Here is an 18,410-nt window from a genome sequence, read left to right as displayed (position 1 = left end):
GTGGCGGCAAAACGAAAAGAAATTGCAACGGGCGCGAGGAGGAGAAGCGGCCACGGGTTTATACAATCGAGCTCGCCACCAAGATATGTTGCGCCGAGCTCGGTGTCACGTCGGCGCCACGACGTCCGAGCTGTGGCAGCGCGACACGTGACTCGGCTAGGGGTGGGCATTTTTTATCGTAAACCGAAAACCGAACCGAGCCAAAATTTCGGTTTTTTGAAGTTCGGTTCGATTTCGGTTTTTACATCTGAGAATTTCGGTATTCGGTATCGTAATCGGTTTTTATCGTATACCGAACCGAAATACCAAAAAACCGAATACCAAACTTTATGAATTCAAAATTTTGACTATTTGATTATGTGAATTAAATGTGTAATGCAATCAAATTGTTATTCACTTATTTGTATGTGATGTATGATATGTTTTTAAATATTTATACCTATATAATTTTTACTTTTTAAAATTATGTGTAATGTGTTGTCATGTACCCTTATTGAGTATAAGTTTGGTGTTCGTTTTTTACCAAAACCGAAACCGAACTTATCGTTTTTTATTTTTTTAGAAAACCGATCGGTTTCTAATATTTAAAAAACCGAAGTTTTTGAAAACCGAAAAACCGAACCGAAGTTCCAAAAAAACCCGAATGCCCAGCCCTAGACTCGGCGCCATAGGATGTGGCGTCGAGCGGTGTTACCTTGACGCCATAGCTTGTGGAGCCGAGTAAATGGTCCAAAAATTAAATTAAGTCGTCTAAGTTTAAACGTGAAATTTCTCTGAAAAAAGGACCAAAATAAAAAAAATTTGGCCATATCAAGCACTTATGTGGACCGCAAAAAAAAAATTGTATTGACGTCAATTTGAACGAAGGGAAGACGAGGCTTTCCCAGGAGCCTTCTGCGGGCCCTCCGCGACTTCCTCACCTATCGGCTCCACCGGTCAATCCCAAAGCCACGAAAATTATAATCCAGTATATACTACAAAAAAGAGCAGCAGCCAAAATAATAAAAATAGAAACAAACTCGCCTTTTTTTCTCTCTCCTCCCACCCCGGCGCTCCCTCCCTCCCGCTCCTCCGCCGAGGTCTGTGATCTTCTGCCGCTCCTCCGATTGGATTCCTCCTCCTCCGGCGTTGCCCGGCCCCGCGCCACCGGGCTCCTCTCCTCTCCCGATCGGACCGGACCGCACCGCGCCGGGCGTGCCCTTTGGCGCTGCCGCCAAATGCCCGGCGCGCGCGGCGCTGCCGCCCCGCCCCCGCTGCCTCGCTGCGACACGGGTGCGGGGCGCGACGTAGGATTCTGACACCGGGGATCTTTGCGCGGTGGAGTTCTGGGCCCCTCCTCCGTGGACCGTGGCGGTGCCTCGATTAGCAAGCGGCGCGCGCCTGTCGCTCGACCGATCCTGCTCGCGCTTCCTCGGATTCCGATGCAATGCGCACCGCGGGCCGCGCGGCTCCTCTTCTGACCGATCTCGGAGGAGCTCTGAGGTATTGTCCCTGCCCACATTACTACGTCGTCTATCTTGCTGATCGCCTACAATACACAGTGGCGTGCCGTTTGTACTTTGGTACTGATTTATTTGGCCGCGTTACATAGTGTATATATGCTTGGGTTTTCAACTCAAGCATCAACGCTTTATTTCTCTGTTCTTTAGGTGCCAGCGTTATCGTTGTTTTATGCTTTTAAATTTAGCGAAGGACTTGCCATGTTGACACCGAACTACTTGCCCGGTTTTGGTCCAATATAGTTCATTATTATGTCAGATGGGGATAGGGCAGTGTATAAATGCATCACAGTTTTGAGATTGTCGACTAATTTTATCGTACTGTCATTCTATTGCAATATTTGTTGAGGAAATTCATGCTGCAAATGGAACACGGCCATTCTTTCTGGTGCGAGAATCCAAAGGAAAATTGTATGTTTGTTCAGGGTGCATTGAATTTTCCTGCTTCTTTTTGTTGGTTAGTTCGTTGTAACGAGTGCCTTTATCTCTTTCTAGATTTCTGTCGCATCAGATGAGGATGCAAGTATGAAGGTTTCTTTGAGGTGGTACAGTTTTAGCTGCCAATGGAGGACCCAAATAAAACGTTTTCTGACGTAGTTAAGCTTTTGACATCATGGCTGCCGCGACGCTCCAACCCAGATAATGTCTCCCGGGACTTCTGGATGCCCGATCACAGCTGTCGAGTTTGCTATGACTGTGATTCACAATTCACCATATTCAACCGCAGACATCATTGTCGTCGCTGTGGGCGAATTTTCTGTGGTAAGTGCACTGCAAACTCCATCCCAGTTTCAAGTGGCCCTGACAGAAATGTCGATGAGGGGGACAGGATACGTGTCTGCAACTTCTGCTTCAAGCAATGGGAGCAAGAAAGAGTCACTTCCCTCAAACCGGTGCTGCCGGTGCTCACCCCTTCCCTGTCTGAGACGAGTTTGTTCAGCACCAAGTCAGCTATCACCATCAATAGTGTTACCACAACGGCAGGCTCTTACTCTAATGGGAATTATCAGCATGTGAGCTGTGTTACCAGCACTAGTCCTCCAAAGTGTTGCCATGACAAGACCTCCCATAATATGCAAGACACTCATGCTCCTGAGAAATGTATGTCCACTGTTTCAAACAAAGATGACTCTTCAGTTCAGTTTGGCTACTACACAAACAGGTATTCTGTTTGAAACCTCATACGGTATAATATATCACCCAGTTAAAGTACAACATATCATGCTCTGCTTTTGATCATTTTTTCATTCAGTAAACGAATAACATTGTTGTTATACTGAGATGTATTGGTTTAACCTCTACTTTTCGTGCTGACAAGTTCAAAATGCTTGGACGATGCTTACCTCGTCATGTAACATTCTAAATCAGGAGTGATGACGAAGATGAAGAATACCCTGCTTACTGCTCTGATAGGCAGGTACAACATCAACAACAGAGTGGACAATATTATGGCCCAGATGAGTTTTATGAGCTTGATACACCCTACAATTCAAAAATGTCGATCGTTGAAGAATCTATGACCTCTAAAGAACTATCCCCACATGTGCTTGATCAAGGATTTCCGAGTGCACCGACCATTACAAAATCAGACAATGAACCAGAACATTATTATAGTTCTGAATGTGGTGCTGCTTCATCCATTTATGCTTTAGAAAGTAATGATACGAACCCTGTTGATTTTGAAAAGGATGAACTTTTCTGGCTTCCTCCTGAACCAGAAGATGAAGAAGATGAGTTGCAAGCTGAATTGTTTAATGATGATGACGGTGACGATGACGATGACAAATCTGTAGCTGATGGTGAATGGTGTCGAATTCGGTCGTCAAGTAGTTTTGGCAGTGGAGAGTTCCGAAGTAGAGATCGGTCGGGCGAAGAACATAAGAAAGTAATGAAGAATGTTGTTGATGGACATTTCAGGGCTTTGATCTCTCAGCTACTAGAGGTGGAGAATATTCCGTTGCATGAAGGTGATGACATGGGCTGGTTGGAGATTGTTACTTCTGTATCATGGGAAGCTGCCAACTTCCTCAGGCCAGACACAAGCCAGGGTGGTGGCATGGATCCTGGTGGATATGTCAAGGTTAAGTGCTTAGCATGTGGGCACCGCAATGAAAGGTGAACAGCTTTTTTTCATACCATGTACTCAACTATCTATAACCCTACAAATGCAAAGCTCAATGATACATCTAAAGTACAGTAGTAGACATAGAAGTAGAGCTTGTTCGACAGTAATTTAGGCGGTGTTTGGGATTGCTCCACAAACTCTGCTCTACAAACTCCACCATGGAGCAGCTCCACAAAAAAATTGGAGTTTGTGGAGCACCCCTTCAGGTGTTTTCATATCTGAAGTTGAGCAAAACCCATGAGACTACTAGTGTCCATATTACTTGTTTTCTAAAGTTGCCATGAGAAAACTTGTTGGCCAGTGTGGGTAAAGAAGTTATGTGACCATGGAGGAATGCTTTGGGTTAGTCTGCTGCCTGTTGCAGTGCTTCTCCGTAGGATAGTTTGGAATTTCGCAGCTCATATATCCTGAGGATTATCAGCCCAAAGTAATGTATATCCTTCATAAGTTTTTAACTACCTTTATCTGGTGCTTTAACCTCCACCAACAACATAACCTGTACCTGCCCCTGCATGAAGCCTGTACTGTAAATGCTTTCTCCACTTATGGGGTTTATACAGAACTAATACAAAACCTGTCCAAACATTTTAACCATCAACTAGCTTAATATTGTTTGCAGTTTGCTTCCATCTAATTATTCAACAGCTAAAATGCATTCCTTGTTTGTTTCATACTGCACTGAGCCTTAAAACTCTTTTGTGTATTATTATCTGATACTTTTCCTATTGCCTTCAGTACTGTTGTAAAAGGAGTAGTTTGTAAGAAGAATGTTGCACATAGGCGCATGACAACTAGAATAGAGAAGCCCCGTCTCCTACTACTTGCAGGAGCTCTTGAGTACCATCGAGTCACAAATCAGCTGTCAAGTATTGATACATTGCTCCAGCAGGTCCGTGAACTTTTATGTTTCTGGTACTTGATCTTAAATTTTCTTGATCTTATGAATATGTTTCCACTTGTATACAGGAAACAGATCACCTTAAAATGGCAGTCGCAAAGATTGTAGCTCAAAGACCCAACTTGCTTTTGGTTGAGAATTCAGTTTCTCGATATGCTCAAGATTTGCTTCTAGAAAAGAACATATCGTTGGTTTTAAATATCAAGCAGCCCCTCTTGCAACGTATTGCTCGTTGCACAGGTGCTCAGATAGTTCCTTCTATTGATCTCCTACCATCTCAGAAGCTTGGTTACTGTGAGTTATTTCATGTAGATAAATACGATGAACAGTCTGTTAGCTCGGTTAACGTGTCAAAGAAAATGGTGAAGACCATGATGTTCTTTGAAGGATGCCCAAAACCATTGGGTTGCACTGTAAGTCATACACTACTTTGCTCCTTTTTCTTGTGGGATACCAAATAATGCCACATTGGGTGAACCTAGTAACATACTTGTTTCATTGTTTTCATACTCTTTTAAACCAAAAGAAGTGTCAAAGTGAATGAAACTTACCTGTCAAAAGGGCTAGCACTCTTTATTTTTATGAGCTAAAATGCCTTTATATTTCCTGCCATCCTCTAGTCTGTTTGCACCAAACGATGAAATGTATATGCTCTATACTTCTCCACAACTTTATTTTCTTGGCCTATATCATCTGCAGGTTCTGCTAAAGGGTGGTAGCATGGATGAGCTCAAGAAAATTAAGCATGTGGTCCAGTATGGTATTTTTGCAGCATATCACTTGGCGTTGGAAACATCTTTCCTTGCAGATGAAGGTGCAACCCTACCAGAACTTCCATTGTTGTCTCCATTGACTGTAGCCTTGCCAGATAAACGATCTACTGCAGACAGCTCCATTTCAGCAGTGCCAGGCTTCACAATTAATGTTTCAATTAGCCAGCAAACTGATAGTTTTGACCACATTGGTACCGACTACATCATGTCAACCCAACCAGGTGAAAATGCTGTGGCTGAAGCACCAGTATCCAGCGAATGCTTTAGTTCTCAGAATACCTACTCTCATTCTCTTGGACCTTGGTGTGCTAATAACAGCAATTTCAATAACGGCACTGGTGATGGAGATGGATTAGCTAATGTCACTGCAACTCCAAATTCTGTTTCCATATCTTCTTTGTCTACATCTGGTGCACTCACAAACCATACTTCTAGATATTCTAGTGTAGAGAAAAACAGTATGCATTTTGGTGATTATCATGATGGTTCAATGAGGTTACATGGTAAGACGGTGACAATAGATTCAACCAGCACAGCAAGCCATTATCACCAGAGCACAGTCAAAGCTAGCACTAATATCAATGTCAATGAGTCATTAGAAGGTCCATATGCTTTGGCTAATGTGAAAACCATCAACGAGAACAATTCTATTGTAGTCCAACCAGTGTCTACTGCTGCTGTACAATACCAAGAGACCAGTCAAGGAGATGATAGCACATCAAATAAGGATGAAGTGGTGCCTTCTGATCATCAAAGCATCTTAGTCTCATTGTCCACACGTTGCGTATGGAAAGGTACTATTTGTGAGCGTTCCCAGCTGTTACGCATCAAGTATTATGGTAACTTTGATAAGCCCCTTGGAAGATTTTTGCGGGATTACTTGTTTGATCAGGTACCGCTTCTCCCCTTTTTATTTTGTTTTATGGGATCCTCCCCTTTCACTTTGTGTTCATTCCTTTTGAAAGAATTTTTATGCTCCTTCGGTCCTTCCCTTTCTCAATGCGGATAGAATGCATTTGCAGGGCTATCAGTGTCGTTCCTGTGATAAGCCACCTGAAGCCCATGTCCATTGCTATACTCATCGCCAGGGAAGTCTAACCATTTCAGTTAGAAAACTTACCGAATTTGTTTTAACGGGTGAAAGGGATGGGAAAATTTGGATGTGGCACAGATGTCTGAAATGTCCTTGGAGTAATGGATTTCCTCCAGCAACTCAGAGGATTGTCATGTCTGATGCTGCCTGGGGTTTGTCACTTGGTAAATTTTTGGAGCTTAGCTTTTCAAACCATGCAGCTGCAAGTAGGGTAGCCAGTTGTGGTCATTCTCTCCACAGGGACTGCCTCCGGTTCTATGGGTGAGCAATATTCAGTCATTTCATACTTTTAGACCCAAGAAGGAAAAAGTACACATGAGTGCACATGAAATCCATATCCTTTACCATTGGTTGTGTATTTATATGTGATTTTGAATTTAAAAAAGGACTTGAGTTAATACACATCCCATGCATATGAATGGTGCTTGTGCACCCATGTTCTTTAGGTTTCATGTCTGTGCTTATTTCTAAGTCACTTTTAAAGGATGATCAGAAATTTACCTGAATATAATGCAATGGTTATCTTGGTTTCTGATATTTTTGTTCTTTATATACACAGGTTTGGCAAAATGGTTGCATGCTTCCGATATGCTCCTATTAGTGTTCACTCTGTTCATTTACCACCTCATAAACTTGATTTTGGCCACCAGCCCTTGGATTGGATACAAAAGGAAGCAAATGAGGTGTGTAATTTAAGCAGTTAGTAGTTTTGTTTGCATAAAAACATCTCTATTAATCTTTGCCCAAAATTCAAAAATTTGTAATTCAAAATTTTAGGTATCCAATTGAAAGTCGATTATCCATGTGGCTAAGAAGCTAACATTTTCCTGTGATTTTGTTAGGTTATTGAGCGAGCAAAACATCTATTTGATGAAGTATTGCATGCTTTACACATGATATCTGACAAAAAGGTTCAAGGCAGTTCGATTAACATGGAATTTAGCAATTACATTGCTGATCTTGAAATCATGCTTCGAAAGGAAAAGTCAGAATTTGAGGTGCGGAGCATTTCCATACTGCTTTTTTATGCATTACATGAGTGATAATCATTACTTCATTAGATAGAGAACGGAACTTTTAACATCAAGTCTTGGAAAAGAAACTACGAGACAACCAACTCGTTCGCTACTTCATCTGCAGATAGCCAGACATGCTTGAACTGTACCATGTGTATATCATGTCTTGTCAAAAACTCAAAATCTTATTTCATGTCAAGGCAAGGACAGTCCCAACCCATGATTTCTATGAGCATTTTCTACAGGAGAGATATGGCAATATAAGTATTGAATAGAAACTAACCCTCCCCAAGTTTTTATAGTAGTTTCTATTAGAAAAACAATAATAGACCTCATGCAAAACAGGTTGATCAGGTATGTCAAGCAACAGCATAACATCTTATGTTGTATCCGCCACAAAAGATTATCCAGAATTCTCACAAGGAACAAAGTAGTTTAACATTAGTTGCCTTACAACAAATGAAATCATAATTTTACAGTTGATACGAAGTGGCCCTATATTGTAATGATCTTTAGGATACAGTTATATATACTAATATAGCCCAACAAATGATCTTTTACATATACTAATATGCTAAATGATCTACCTCAACCACCACAGAGGCACATAGCCCCCTTAAAGCAGTGCAGGGTCACAAATCCATTCATGCCACGATAACTGTATCCATACTTTAGACAATTAAAGGCCAGATTGGAAGCTATTTAGGGGTCTCAAAAACACCAGAATTTCACCACACTGTATTTCATCTGTCCACGTCGCAACAGGAATCGAAGCCAGGAGAGGGGAAGATGAGGGCAAATAGACTATTTGTACCAATGGTGGTGGAGAGGCTGACCGCGATGCTTGGAGTGCAACAGGGAGGGGCATGCTCGGAATACTGCTGCACGTGTGCGTTTGTAGGTGGGCGTGGGAGCAGAGAGGAGCAGGCCAGGGTGCACACATGTGGCGGAAGGAGAGCCAGAGCATTATGCCAAGTGGAGACGTGCCAGAGCGGAGGAAGGGGCTGCAGCGGCAGGGAGAAGCAAACACACCAGATCCTGTAGGAGGAAAATATGAGTCCTGTCCCAATGCCAAATTGCCAGTTTCCTCGTGCATACGTGTGGGAACAGACTCATTTTCTCATCTGGGAAACAATTTCTACTACTCTCTTTAAGTCTCCTCTTACATCAGCAAAACATCAGCCAAAGGATGACAGCAATCTATTTAATTCTATGGAAATCATCCTGGTTTTTGGGTTGGGATTGCACTAATGGGATTGGAATATCTGGAGCTATTAATGTGATCAGTTCAGTTTAATGTTAATCATATATTATCTGCATAAGCTTGTGGCATAACGAGGGGGAAACCAACCGCTTTGTTTGGGCATCGACTTAGCTATAAAAAAATCCCCAAAATGCTTTTCAATATATTGCCATGTAGTTTACATGGTAGTTTGCTGTTGATAGATGCACCCTAATTCACTGTACCCACAGCATACTTCATCCCAAAATAGTTGACACTTTAACTATGAACCTGGAGAAATGTTTGTCCAGACCCATAGCTAAAGTGTCGACTATTTTGGGACACGGGGAGTATGCAGAAACCTTACAGTTCATTCCCCTATACTCCTGGATGCGTGCATTGTCATTGTTACATGCTTACATGATTTTTTTGTACTAATTAGGGATGCTTGAATAAAGTCTTGAGAAGGGATATGCAGAAAGGCCAACCGGACATTCTTGAGATCAATAGGCTGCGAAGACAGTTACTCTTCCATTCATACTTGTGGGATAAAAGACTGGTATTTGGCGCAAGATCAGATAGATGTCGTCATGAGAAGACCCATTCCATAGATAGTGTCGCTGAGCAAAATGTAATACTAAAGCCTCAAAGTGAATGCAGCGGGAATAGGTCTGCCAACAAAGATGCTAAATATGTTGAGTGCCTTCAGGAAAGTATTTATGGAGGGAATCACACTGGAGTTGATGTGGGTACTGTCAATTCGAATCATGTCCATCAAATGGCTACAGGCGAATTGGATTCGCTTCAGAGAGACATCAAAGCTCCTCTATACAGCAGTGTTAGTGTAAATGGTGAGTCGATTCCCTTGGAACCAGATCTTGTTGCTCGACGCACCCTTTCAGAAGGTCAGTTTCCTAGTGTATTGGATGTGACTAATGCACTTGAAGCGAAATGGACCGGTAAAGATGATCCTGTTTCTAGCAAGGTAACCATGCCAGAATCTACAGCATCTTCAGAGGACTCAGAAGAACATATGGGTGATAATACACCTTCATACGCCTCTATATTGCTGAGCAAGCTAGGGGACAGTGCAGCAGATCATTCTAATTGGATAGAGATGCCTTTCTTACTATTTTACCGTTCCCTCAATAAGCAATGGAATCGATCAAACCGATTTGATGCACTCAACGAATATAGTCCCGAATATGTTCCTTTCTTAAGGGAAGTGGAGCGTCATATTGGACCTAAATTTTTCTTTCCTATAGGAATCAGTGATACTGTTGTTGGAGTTTATGATGACGAACCTACTAGCATTATCTCTTATGCGCTGGCCTCCCATGAATATCATCTTCAGATGTCAGATGAACTGGAACGAGAAATGACAGACACTTCACTCCCACTATGTGACTCAAGAAGTGTCTCGTTAACTGAACTGGATGAATGTACTTCTGAACTTCTAAGAAGTGTTGTCTCTACAGAGGACATTATCCTCTCCATGTCTGGAAGAAAGAACCCACTTGCTTCAGATTCACTTGTGCCTCGAAAAGTAAGTCACATAAAAGTGAATTTTGGGGATGAAGGTCCTCTAGGACAGGTGAAGTACACTGTGATTTGTTACTATGCCAAACAATTTGATGCTCTGAGGAGATTATGCTGTCCATCAGAGCGTGATTTTGTCAGGTCCCTTAGTCGTTGCAAGAAATGGGGTGCTCAAGGAGGCAAGAGCAATGTATTCTTTGCAAAAACAATGGATGATCGGTTCATAATTAAACAGGTTACCAAAACTGAATTGGAGTCTTTCATGAAGTTTGCTCCAGATTACTTCAAATATGTATCAGAGTCGATTTGTACTGGAAGTCCTACTTGCATCGCAAAAATTCTTGGTATTTATCAGGTATAAGTGTCTTTTTTTTTCCAGTTTGCTACCAGTAGTAATTTGTTTGTTGTGAGTTATTTTGATTAGAATCCATTGGGTAGTCACTCCCTCTCTGGGAACTGTACGTGAGTAGTAGTAGGAATGGCTCATATTTATCTCATAACTTTAAAAAGGAATTTGTCTTGTTTTCTTGTTTAACAGTGCCAAATCAAATAAAAACCGAAGAAACCTAGGTAGTTGTCAAATAGACATCTTGGAGTCCTTGCAAAAAAAGGCATACTTTCTTTTAAAGGATAGGGACTAGATATCTATAGTTTGCTTGCTTTTGGTTTATTCAGTTATGATACAATCAGGTTGGAAAGAGAATCAAATTGCAGCAGGAAAAAGTTACTGTTGATTGTAGAAGCAAAATATCATGATCACCATGAGCCCCCCTTAAGAAAGGCTCTTATTTCAGTGGATTTTGTTTATGTTAGCCATACCCTCAATATTGTATGTACTTTTATTAAATCTTATTTCACAGTATCAGCTAGCCATTATTTTTTTATCCAAGCTGTCAATTGAGTGAGAGTGATCCAACAGCCTGGAAATCAAACTCATGTTTGGATCCAAACTGTTCCACAATTAACCCAACACTCTTGGCTTTCAAATATTCATAAAGATTGGATTGAAACATCATGTCAGTTTTGCATCCAGATATCCTGGCAGCAAGCCATTTTGATTCTTGTCTTTGTGAAGGCGTTTTTTTTTATTTTCAACTTCAGAATCAGTTTTTGTTAGTTTTCTAATGCAAAATTATTACTCTGAAAAGGTTAAGAGCCTCAAAGGAGGTAAGGAGATGAGGATGGATGTTCTTCTGATGGAAAATCTTTTGTTTGAGCGCGATGTGACAACATTGTATGATTTAAAGGGCTCTGCCAGATCAAGATATAACCCAGACTCAAATGGTAGCGATAAAGTACTTCTTGATCAGAACTTAATTGAAGCGATGCCTACATCACCTATATTTGTCGGAAACAAGGCAAAGAGGCTGCTGGAGAGAGCTGTTTGGAATGACACGTCCTTTCTTGCTGTAAGTATAAATCATATGCTTACATCGTTTTATTCCTTGAGATCTTATGGCCAATCCATATGTCTGTTGCTAGTGATCAGAATTTGCTAGCACCATGAGATGATACTTCATCTTTAATCTTTATAGTACACTTGGAAAGGATTGTTTTCTCTAAAAAGAGAACTGCGTACCTGGGACATGAGTAACATATAAATATGCGCTTATGTAGTAATGTCAAAAACCTTAGAACTTCTAGGTATTACCCGTAGCCAAGCAAACTTATATATAAATTATATGATCAGTGGCGTCCTAGTATTCTTGCCTAGCAGTTCTTTAGTTATAACCCTCCGAGCATATGCATGCAGTGTTGTCTTCTTGTATCCTTAATGTATTTCCCTATAAAGGGTGCGTAATGTGTGAAACATGAGGCTGGCTCTCTTACAGTCCTACTAATAACATGCATGATTGACGATGTCATGTTGGTGAAAAGAAGAATAAGAGAACCAAACAATTTTGGAAATCACTTTATGTCTGATATGTACTTATGAATCAGGACTTAACTGATAGGAACAGACATACCAGGCCAGCTAGTGGAAGTATTGATCTATTGGTGCTATCTAGCTCAGGAGATGCACCAATTTATATATGTTTATATTTATATAAAAAGTGGCATGTGTCATTACTGATGCTCTTCTCGACTGTGCTTGTTAACATACTTGAACTTCATATTGATAACTGTAACTTGATATTGTCTAGACCCAGAATATGTGTGTTGTAAATTCATAATCATGATATTAAAAAAATATGGATCATAATTGATGTAACTATATAATGCAGTGGTCTTCATTTAGAAACTTACTAATATCATCTCTTACACATGCTCTGGTAGAACTCCTATCGGAGTTAACATAAACTAGTGCAACCTATACTGACATAAATATTGTCAATTTTGCTGCAGTCCATCGATGTAATGGATTACTCTTTACTTGTTGGTGTTGATGAGAAAAGGCATGAACTTGTAATGGGTATTATAGATTTCATAAGGCAATATACGTGGGACAAACACCTAGAGACATGGGTGAAAGCTTCAGGGATACTAGGTGGACCAAAGAATGTGTCGCCAACAGTAATTTCACCAAAGCAATACAAGAAGCGGTTTAGGAAAGCCATGTCGGCCTACTTTCTTGTCGTCCCAGACCAGTGGTCGCCTCCAGTGGTCATCCCCAGCAAGCAAGCTGAGAGTGGTCAAGACAGGGACGAACAGGTTGTCTTGACAGAATTGTGAGATGCATGCATTACTTTTAGGAACATTCAGGGAATAACTCCTCTTTTTTGCAACATCTATAGATTTTGATTTTATTTAAATTTTGTTCATTGTTTTTTCTTGTAGCTGTATTTTCTGGGTATTCCTACCCTTTCCTTTTTTTGGGGAGGATCTATAGAAAGTTTTAGCCCAAGTCTTTGAAACTGGTCATTGTAAATACCATCCTTCTTCTAATGAAATGATACACAGCTCTCCTGCGTGTTTAAGAAAAAAAAGTCTTTGAAACTTAAGTATGTGTCTCCCGCCCCCTCCCCTCCCCGGCGCTCCAGCCCCCCCCCCCCCCCCCCCCCCCCAGCCTCACGTCGGTGTCCACTCTAGGCTCGGCGGCCACCCATATTCCTCCCTCGGCACCGGCAAACTCCTCTGTTTCTGCCCCGCTGGTCGCTCAAAGGCTCAGCGGTGGAGCGATGATGGAGATTCCTCCTTTGGTGTCTCGCCGGAGCCTCTTCAGGTGCAAGCTTCCTACAAGGACGTCCTAATCTCATCAGGGGAGCTTGTTCATCCCGCTTCTTCTCGGGAAGAGGAAGGCAGCTGGGTTAAGGTTCTCGGTCGTCGTGATCGTAGGCGGCGCTCCCAGTCCTCCCCCCTAGTTTGGCTCTTGTGGACTTGCGTGGGAGGTGCTTCAACTGCTTCTCGCCATCTCATCGGGTTGCTGAGTGTCGGCGGCAGGTGCGGTGCTTCCATTGCCGGCTGCCTGGGCACTGTGCCTAGCGTGCCCGCGACGGTCGACGGCTACTCATCATCCGCGTCGAGTCCAGGTGTGGCGCCCCGTCGTCCAAGTGGCAGCGCCGATGGAAGCCCCTAGAGGCCGTATGGAGGATCATGCAAGGTGTGCCGGGGGAGGCTCTGCTGATGGCGGACGAAGGCGTACTCGCCGTGGGCCGAGGAAGAGGCGGGGACGGAGCTCTGGTGGTCATGGTGATCGTGATGCCGCCGATGCCCCCTCTCCCTCTTTCGCATTCAGATACCAGTATACCACCATCCCGTCTGTTTCCTCCGGATGACATGTGAGTTACATCAAACACTCATGGAAAATTTGGCAGGCTGAGCAAGATCTTCACCGCACTCTTCTTATCTCAGCTGTTGATCTGGAGGGTTCTGGTGGCGCCACGGAGGTCTTGATCGCACTAAGCTTGAGTTTTAACCTTGATGCTGATGTGATCGACCTACGCATGGTCGCACCAAATTCCTCCATCGCTCTATTTCCGAATGTTGGGATGGATGATCAGGTTCTATCTGGAGGACAATCTTTGTATGTGCCCCCCATTCGGTTGATCATCAAGCGCTGGTCTCGTCAGGCAATGGTATCCGGTGGTGGCGCTGCTGGATATTAATCTTTAGGGTATTCTTGCTCATCTATGGGGGATGGAGACGGCGGAGCACATTCTGCGAGGATTCTGTCTGCTGAGCCGTCAGCCGTAGTAAAGTCTCCAAGTTTGAATCTGGCGGGAAGGGTGGTGACTGTTACTCCAGTTGATGGCCTTGCTCTCCCAACTTGGGATGTTGAGCTGGAGGCGCCTGGGTCCCATCTTGTCTCTTCGTCTGCTGCTGCTTCTCTGGTAATAATGTCTCCAACTTTGATTCAAGTGGAGGGCTTCGCAAAGGATGCTAATAATGATGTTCTGGTCTCAGCGATCCAACAGATGGATGGTTTTCTCACAGTTGTGAAAATGTACCAGATTCTATGGCTATTGTGCAGCTTCCACCTGTTTTACCCCAGACACCTTGCAAAGTAACCCAAGTTCATACTAGAAGAAAGCACCTATTGCAAACTCAGGAAGCTACGGACGATGGTGGTGTGGCTAAGGAATTCATGAATAAGATTTTGCAATCCCTTTCAGGCGTTCTACCTGTTTCTCCTTCGTCGAAGCTAAAAAAACAGAAGGTCTATTGCGCCCAATTTTGTTCCAAGAAGATCCAGGAGGGTAGCTAAGCTTCCTCCTCTTGTTGGGAACTCTGCGGCACACATTATTTGTATGAAGTTGGGTCTGAAGGATGGGCATGCCAGTCTGTCAGCGGATGATCTGGAGAGATGTGCAAGAGAATTTAGTAAGCCTCTCTCGCTCAGCCATGTCAAGGCCGTAGATGCATTATTCCAGTGGGAGATACCTGTTGAATGCATTGTGGAGCCCTGCTGGCTGTTAACAAGATTCCTAAGAAGTCTCCTTATTCCTGGTCGTTTCTCTAGTATTCCAATGAATAATCATGCCATCCTAGTTTGGAATGTGTGGGGACTGATTGTGTCTTTGCAAGGCAGTTTTGGTATAATATATTAGCTCCAATTGGGCTATCCTCTGTAGTTCCTAAGAGGAGAGATCTTTGTTTTGCTAAATGGTGGAGGAAAGCATTAGTTAAGGTTCATAAAAGAAAAAGAAAGGGTTTCAATAGTATTGTCATTCCTGGTGCTTAGAGCCTTTGGAAGCATAGAAACATGTGTATTTTTTATGGAGCTTGGTCCTGTCTGATCTCTGTGGAGTCTGGATTTAGAGAGGAGCTACATCTTTGGATTCTGACAGGGGCCAAGAACTTGTGTTCTCTTTTTGATCCGGGGTAGAGGAAGGTCCTTCGGAAGGGTTGGAGTGTAGAGTATGTCAGGTGTGCGTATGGGGGTGAGTCTGTACAAATAGTGGTGTGTGTCGGTGGGAGTGGGTGCTCGTGTGTTTTTCTGTTTGTTTTCAGGTCTTAGGCCCTTTTTCTCTTCTATTAATATAATGATATAATGATACGCAGCTCTCATGCGTATTCGAGAAAAAAAAGTCTTTGAAACTTGTAGATAGAAATCAACAAGCATATAGGGTTGTACAAGCTGTCATCTGTTTCCATGAACCCTTGTTTATTGAAATTTTATAAAGGGCAGATCTAGTGCTGGAGGCCCTCACATGAGTGAGGCCAAAGAAAGAGATAAACCAAGTCTTTCTCCGCAAATATAGAGAGGTTGCAAACCCCCGTGATTTGGTGACTCAGCTCTTACTACTGCACTAGACCTATCCTTTATTAAAATTCTATAGCATGTAGAAATAGTGGAACTAGTTTAATTAATACCTATGCACCTAATGTATATCTTCTGCTTTCTCGTTTCGTACATTCTATATGAAAAGGTAGACTCATTCTTTTCTGGGAGAGATCCACCAAGAAAAATCATGTATGTGGTGCTTTAGCCAAGTGTATGTAAATACCGTGAAATTGTAAAATGGAAGTGTTTTTCCATTTCATAACTTGGATTTTGCTACATTTTTTTACAGCAATTTAGCTGCAAAGAATGTTTTTTCCCTACTGTGTTCTATTTTCAATGAACCTGCCCTCAATTTAATGGTAACATTCGCATGTCTGCCTTAGTGCCTTCACAAAAAAAGGGAAAAATAGAACTAAAACAAGATCATGTATGGTATGTTGAGACTTTGAGAGTTTTTTTTCTGTATATTACACGTAAGTTGAAGGAAATAGTATGGTGTGAAAACAACCTAAAAGAGGTTTGTGTTGTATTTATATTAGAATATGAATTATACACAGGTTAAGTGATACAATACAGATCACTATTCGTTGTGCTCATCACTCAATCAATGGATTAATCACTAATGTCTATCATATCCTTCTATTGGTAGATATGCTGTAGTTGCCGTGTTTAGCTCCCGGACATGTTCGTTTTAACCCCAATCCATATGGATTGAAGGGGATTGAGTGTATTTCAGTCCCTAGTAAATCAAAATCTCTCACAATTTATACCAATCTCCTCCAATAACCGAACAAGCCTGCCTTTCAATGGCACTCACTAGGTTGAGGTTGTCATGCAACTTGTGTATATATATATATATATATATATCATAATAAACAATTAAACATAATAGTTGGTTTAGAGCTTGTTTAGATGTACTTGTATCGATCACAAACTATAGATTAGGACAAAAAAAATAAGCTAAATTCTACTATAGTTCACTCTAACACATGAATTAAGATAATTCTTGTCTTTAATGCCTTCCATCAAGCCCCTAAGTACCCTCGCCTTCATTCGCCTCCATCACTTGGCCGTTTCCAATGCTACCTGCAACTCCAGCCAGCAGTGATATGAGCTCCACAACAATTGATCCTCCTCTCCGACCCTATTCTAAGACTGTCTCCAGTATATAAGGTAAAATAGGAAACGTGAAACTGTAGATGATACTGTTTATAAAATAAAGCTTGAAATCAGGATGAGATAGGGGTTATGCTGGAGATAGCTAACCCTATACAAGTAGGCTTGGGGCGCCACATGCAATCGAGTTCAAGAATATAATCGAATGCAAATCACATGTATGACATAATCAGTGTATACTCATACAAGCAGTGACGATGGCACCGATGATACGTAGTAGCAATGTTACTGCCAAAAAAATATTAATACAAATGATATATATATATATATATATATATATATATATATATATATATATATATATATATATATATATATATATATATATATATATATATATATATATATATATATATATATATATGGTAATGGAAGCCCTGGGCTTCCATTAGTACCAGGAAGCCCCAGCCAGGTATAGTCACGTTCCGTACCAGCGTGCGTCCCATCGGGCACGAGTTCTGACTTGGATAGATTTTAGCGTAAAACGTGAACAAAAACAGCGTAAATGATTACAAATTTTAGCGTAAATCGTAGATCTGTTTTGAAACGGCGAATGCGGCCCGAAAATTACGGCGTAAAAATCTCGCGCGTCCCATCGTGATCGGGTTCTGACTCGGACAGATTTTAGCGTAAAACATGAACCAAAATAGCCTAAATGAGTACGAAATTTAGCGTAAATCGTATATCTGTTTCGTAACCGTAAATGGGTCCCGAAATTACGGCGTAATAATCGCGTGCGTCCGATCGTGTGCGGGTTTTGGCTCAAATAGATTTTAGCGTAAAACGTGAGCTAAAACAGCGTAAATGAGTACATAATTTAGCGTAAATCGTATACCTGTTTCGTAACAGCAAATGAGGCCTGAATTACGACGTGAAAATCGCGTGCGGTCGATTGAGCACGGGTTCTGGCTCGAATGGATTTCAGCGTAAATTGTGAACCAAAACAACGTAAATGAGTATAAATTTTAACGTAAATCGTCCAACTGTTTCATAATAACGAATGTAGACCGAATGTATCTCTCAGCGCATGAGGTTGTCATAAAACGCATCAAGAAATTTTGTAAATTGGTGTAAGATACAACAAGTGATCCGAGGTAATTGTAGCGTAAAATGCAAGTTAACCATCTACAGGAGAACTGTTTCAGATTTTGCAATAAGATATAAGAGATAATTATTCCTGTACTCAAGTATGATAATGTCGTGTTTACATTTTAGCTGTTGGTACATACACACAAAACTCTGTTTCACCATAACACCACTGTTAGCAAAAAAAACTGAGTTCAAAAGGCTCTTCCAGCTTTTCTAATGTGGAGAAAACCACCAAGGTCCATATCTGCAAATGTAACATGAACTGTTAATATGATCTTTCCTCGTTAATATGTCTTTTCAAGTTTGTTATGACTA

At 41.7% G+C, this 18,410-nt stretch overlaps 1 protein-coding gene across 2 annotated transcripts; it reads left to right on the top strand.

The window, feature by feature from the left end:
* The first annotated feature begins 851 nt into the window (after window positions 1–851).
* On the top strand, window positions 852–13,070 carry LOC103636073 (1-phosphatidylinositol-3-phosphate 5-kinase FAB1B). 2 transcript variants are annotated; one of them, XM_008658440.3, is made up of 13 exons: window positions 994–1,482; window positions 1,849–1,910; window positions 1,995–2,661; window positions 2,868–3,614; window positions 4,360–4,513; window positions 4,591–4,935; window positions 5,222–6,187; window positions 6,318–6,649; window positions 6,948–7,071; window positions 7,231–7,386; window positions 9,069–10,520; window positions 11,314–11,574; window positions 12,512–13,069. In XM_008658440.3, exons 3-13 carry the CDS (start codon window positions 2,063–2,065, stop codon window positions 12,836–12,838), a joined length of 5,463 nt encoding a protein of 1,820 aa, XP_008656662.1. In that variant the 5' UTR covers window positions 994–1,482; window positions 1,849–1,910; window positions 1,995–2,062; the 3' UTR covers window positions 12,839–13,069. The 2 variants fall into 2 exon arrangements, with proteins under 2 accessions (XP_008656654.1, XP_008656662.1); XM_008658432.3 differs by lacking the exon at window positions 1,849–1,910 and having other exon boundaries at window positions 852–1,482; window positions 12,512–13,070.
* The last annotated feature ends 5,340 nt before the right edge of the window (window positions 13,071–18,410 follow it).

The sequence above is a fragment of the Zea mays genome, chromosome 1 (assembly GCF_902167145.1).
Source record: "Zea mays cultivar B73 chromosome 1, Zm-B73-REFERENCE-NAM-5.0, whole genome shotgun sequence".
In the NCBI taxonomy this organism is placed as follows: domain Eukaryota; kingdom Viridiplantae; phylum Streptophyta; class Magnoliopsida; order Poales; family Poaceae; genus Zea; species Zea mays.
Note: the sequence above shows the minus strand (reverse complement) of the source record. Positions and strands in the feature narration are given on the sequence as shown.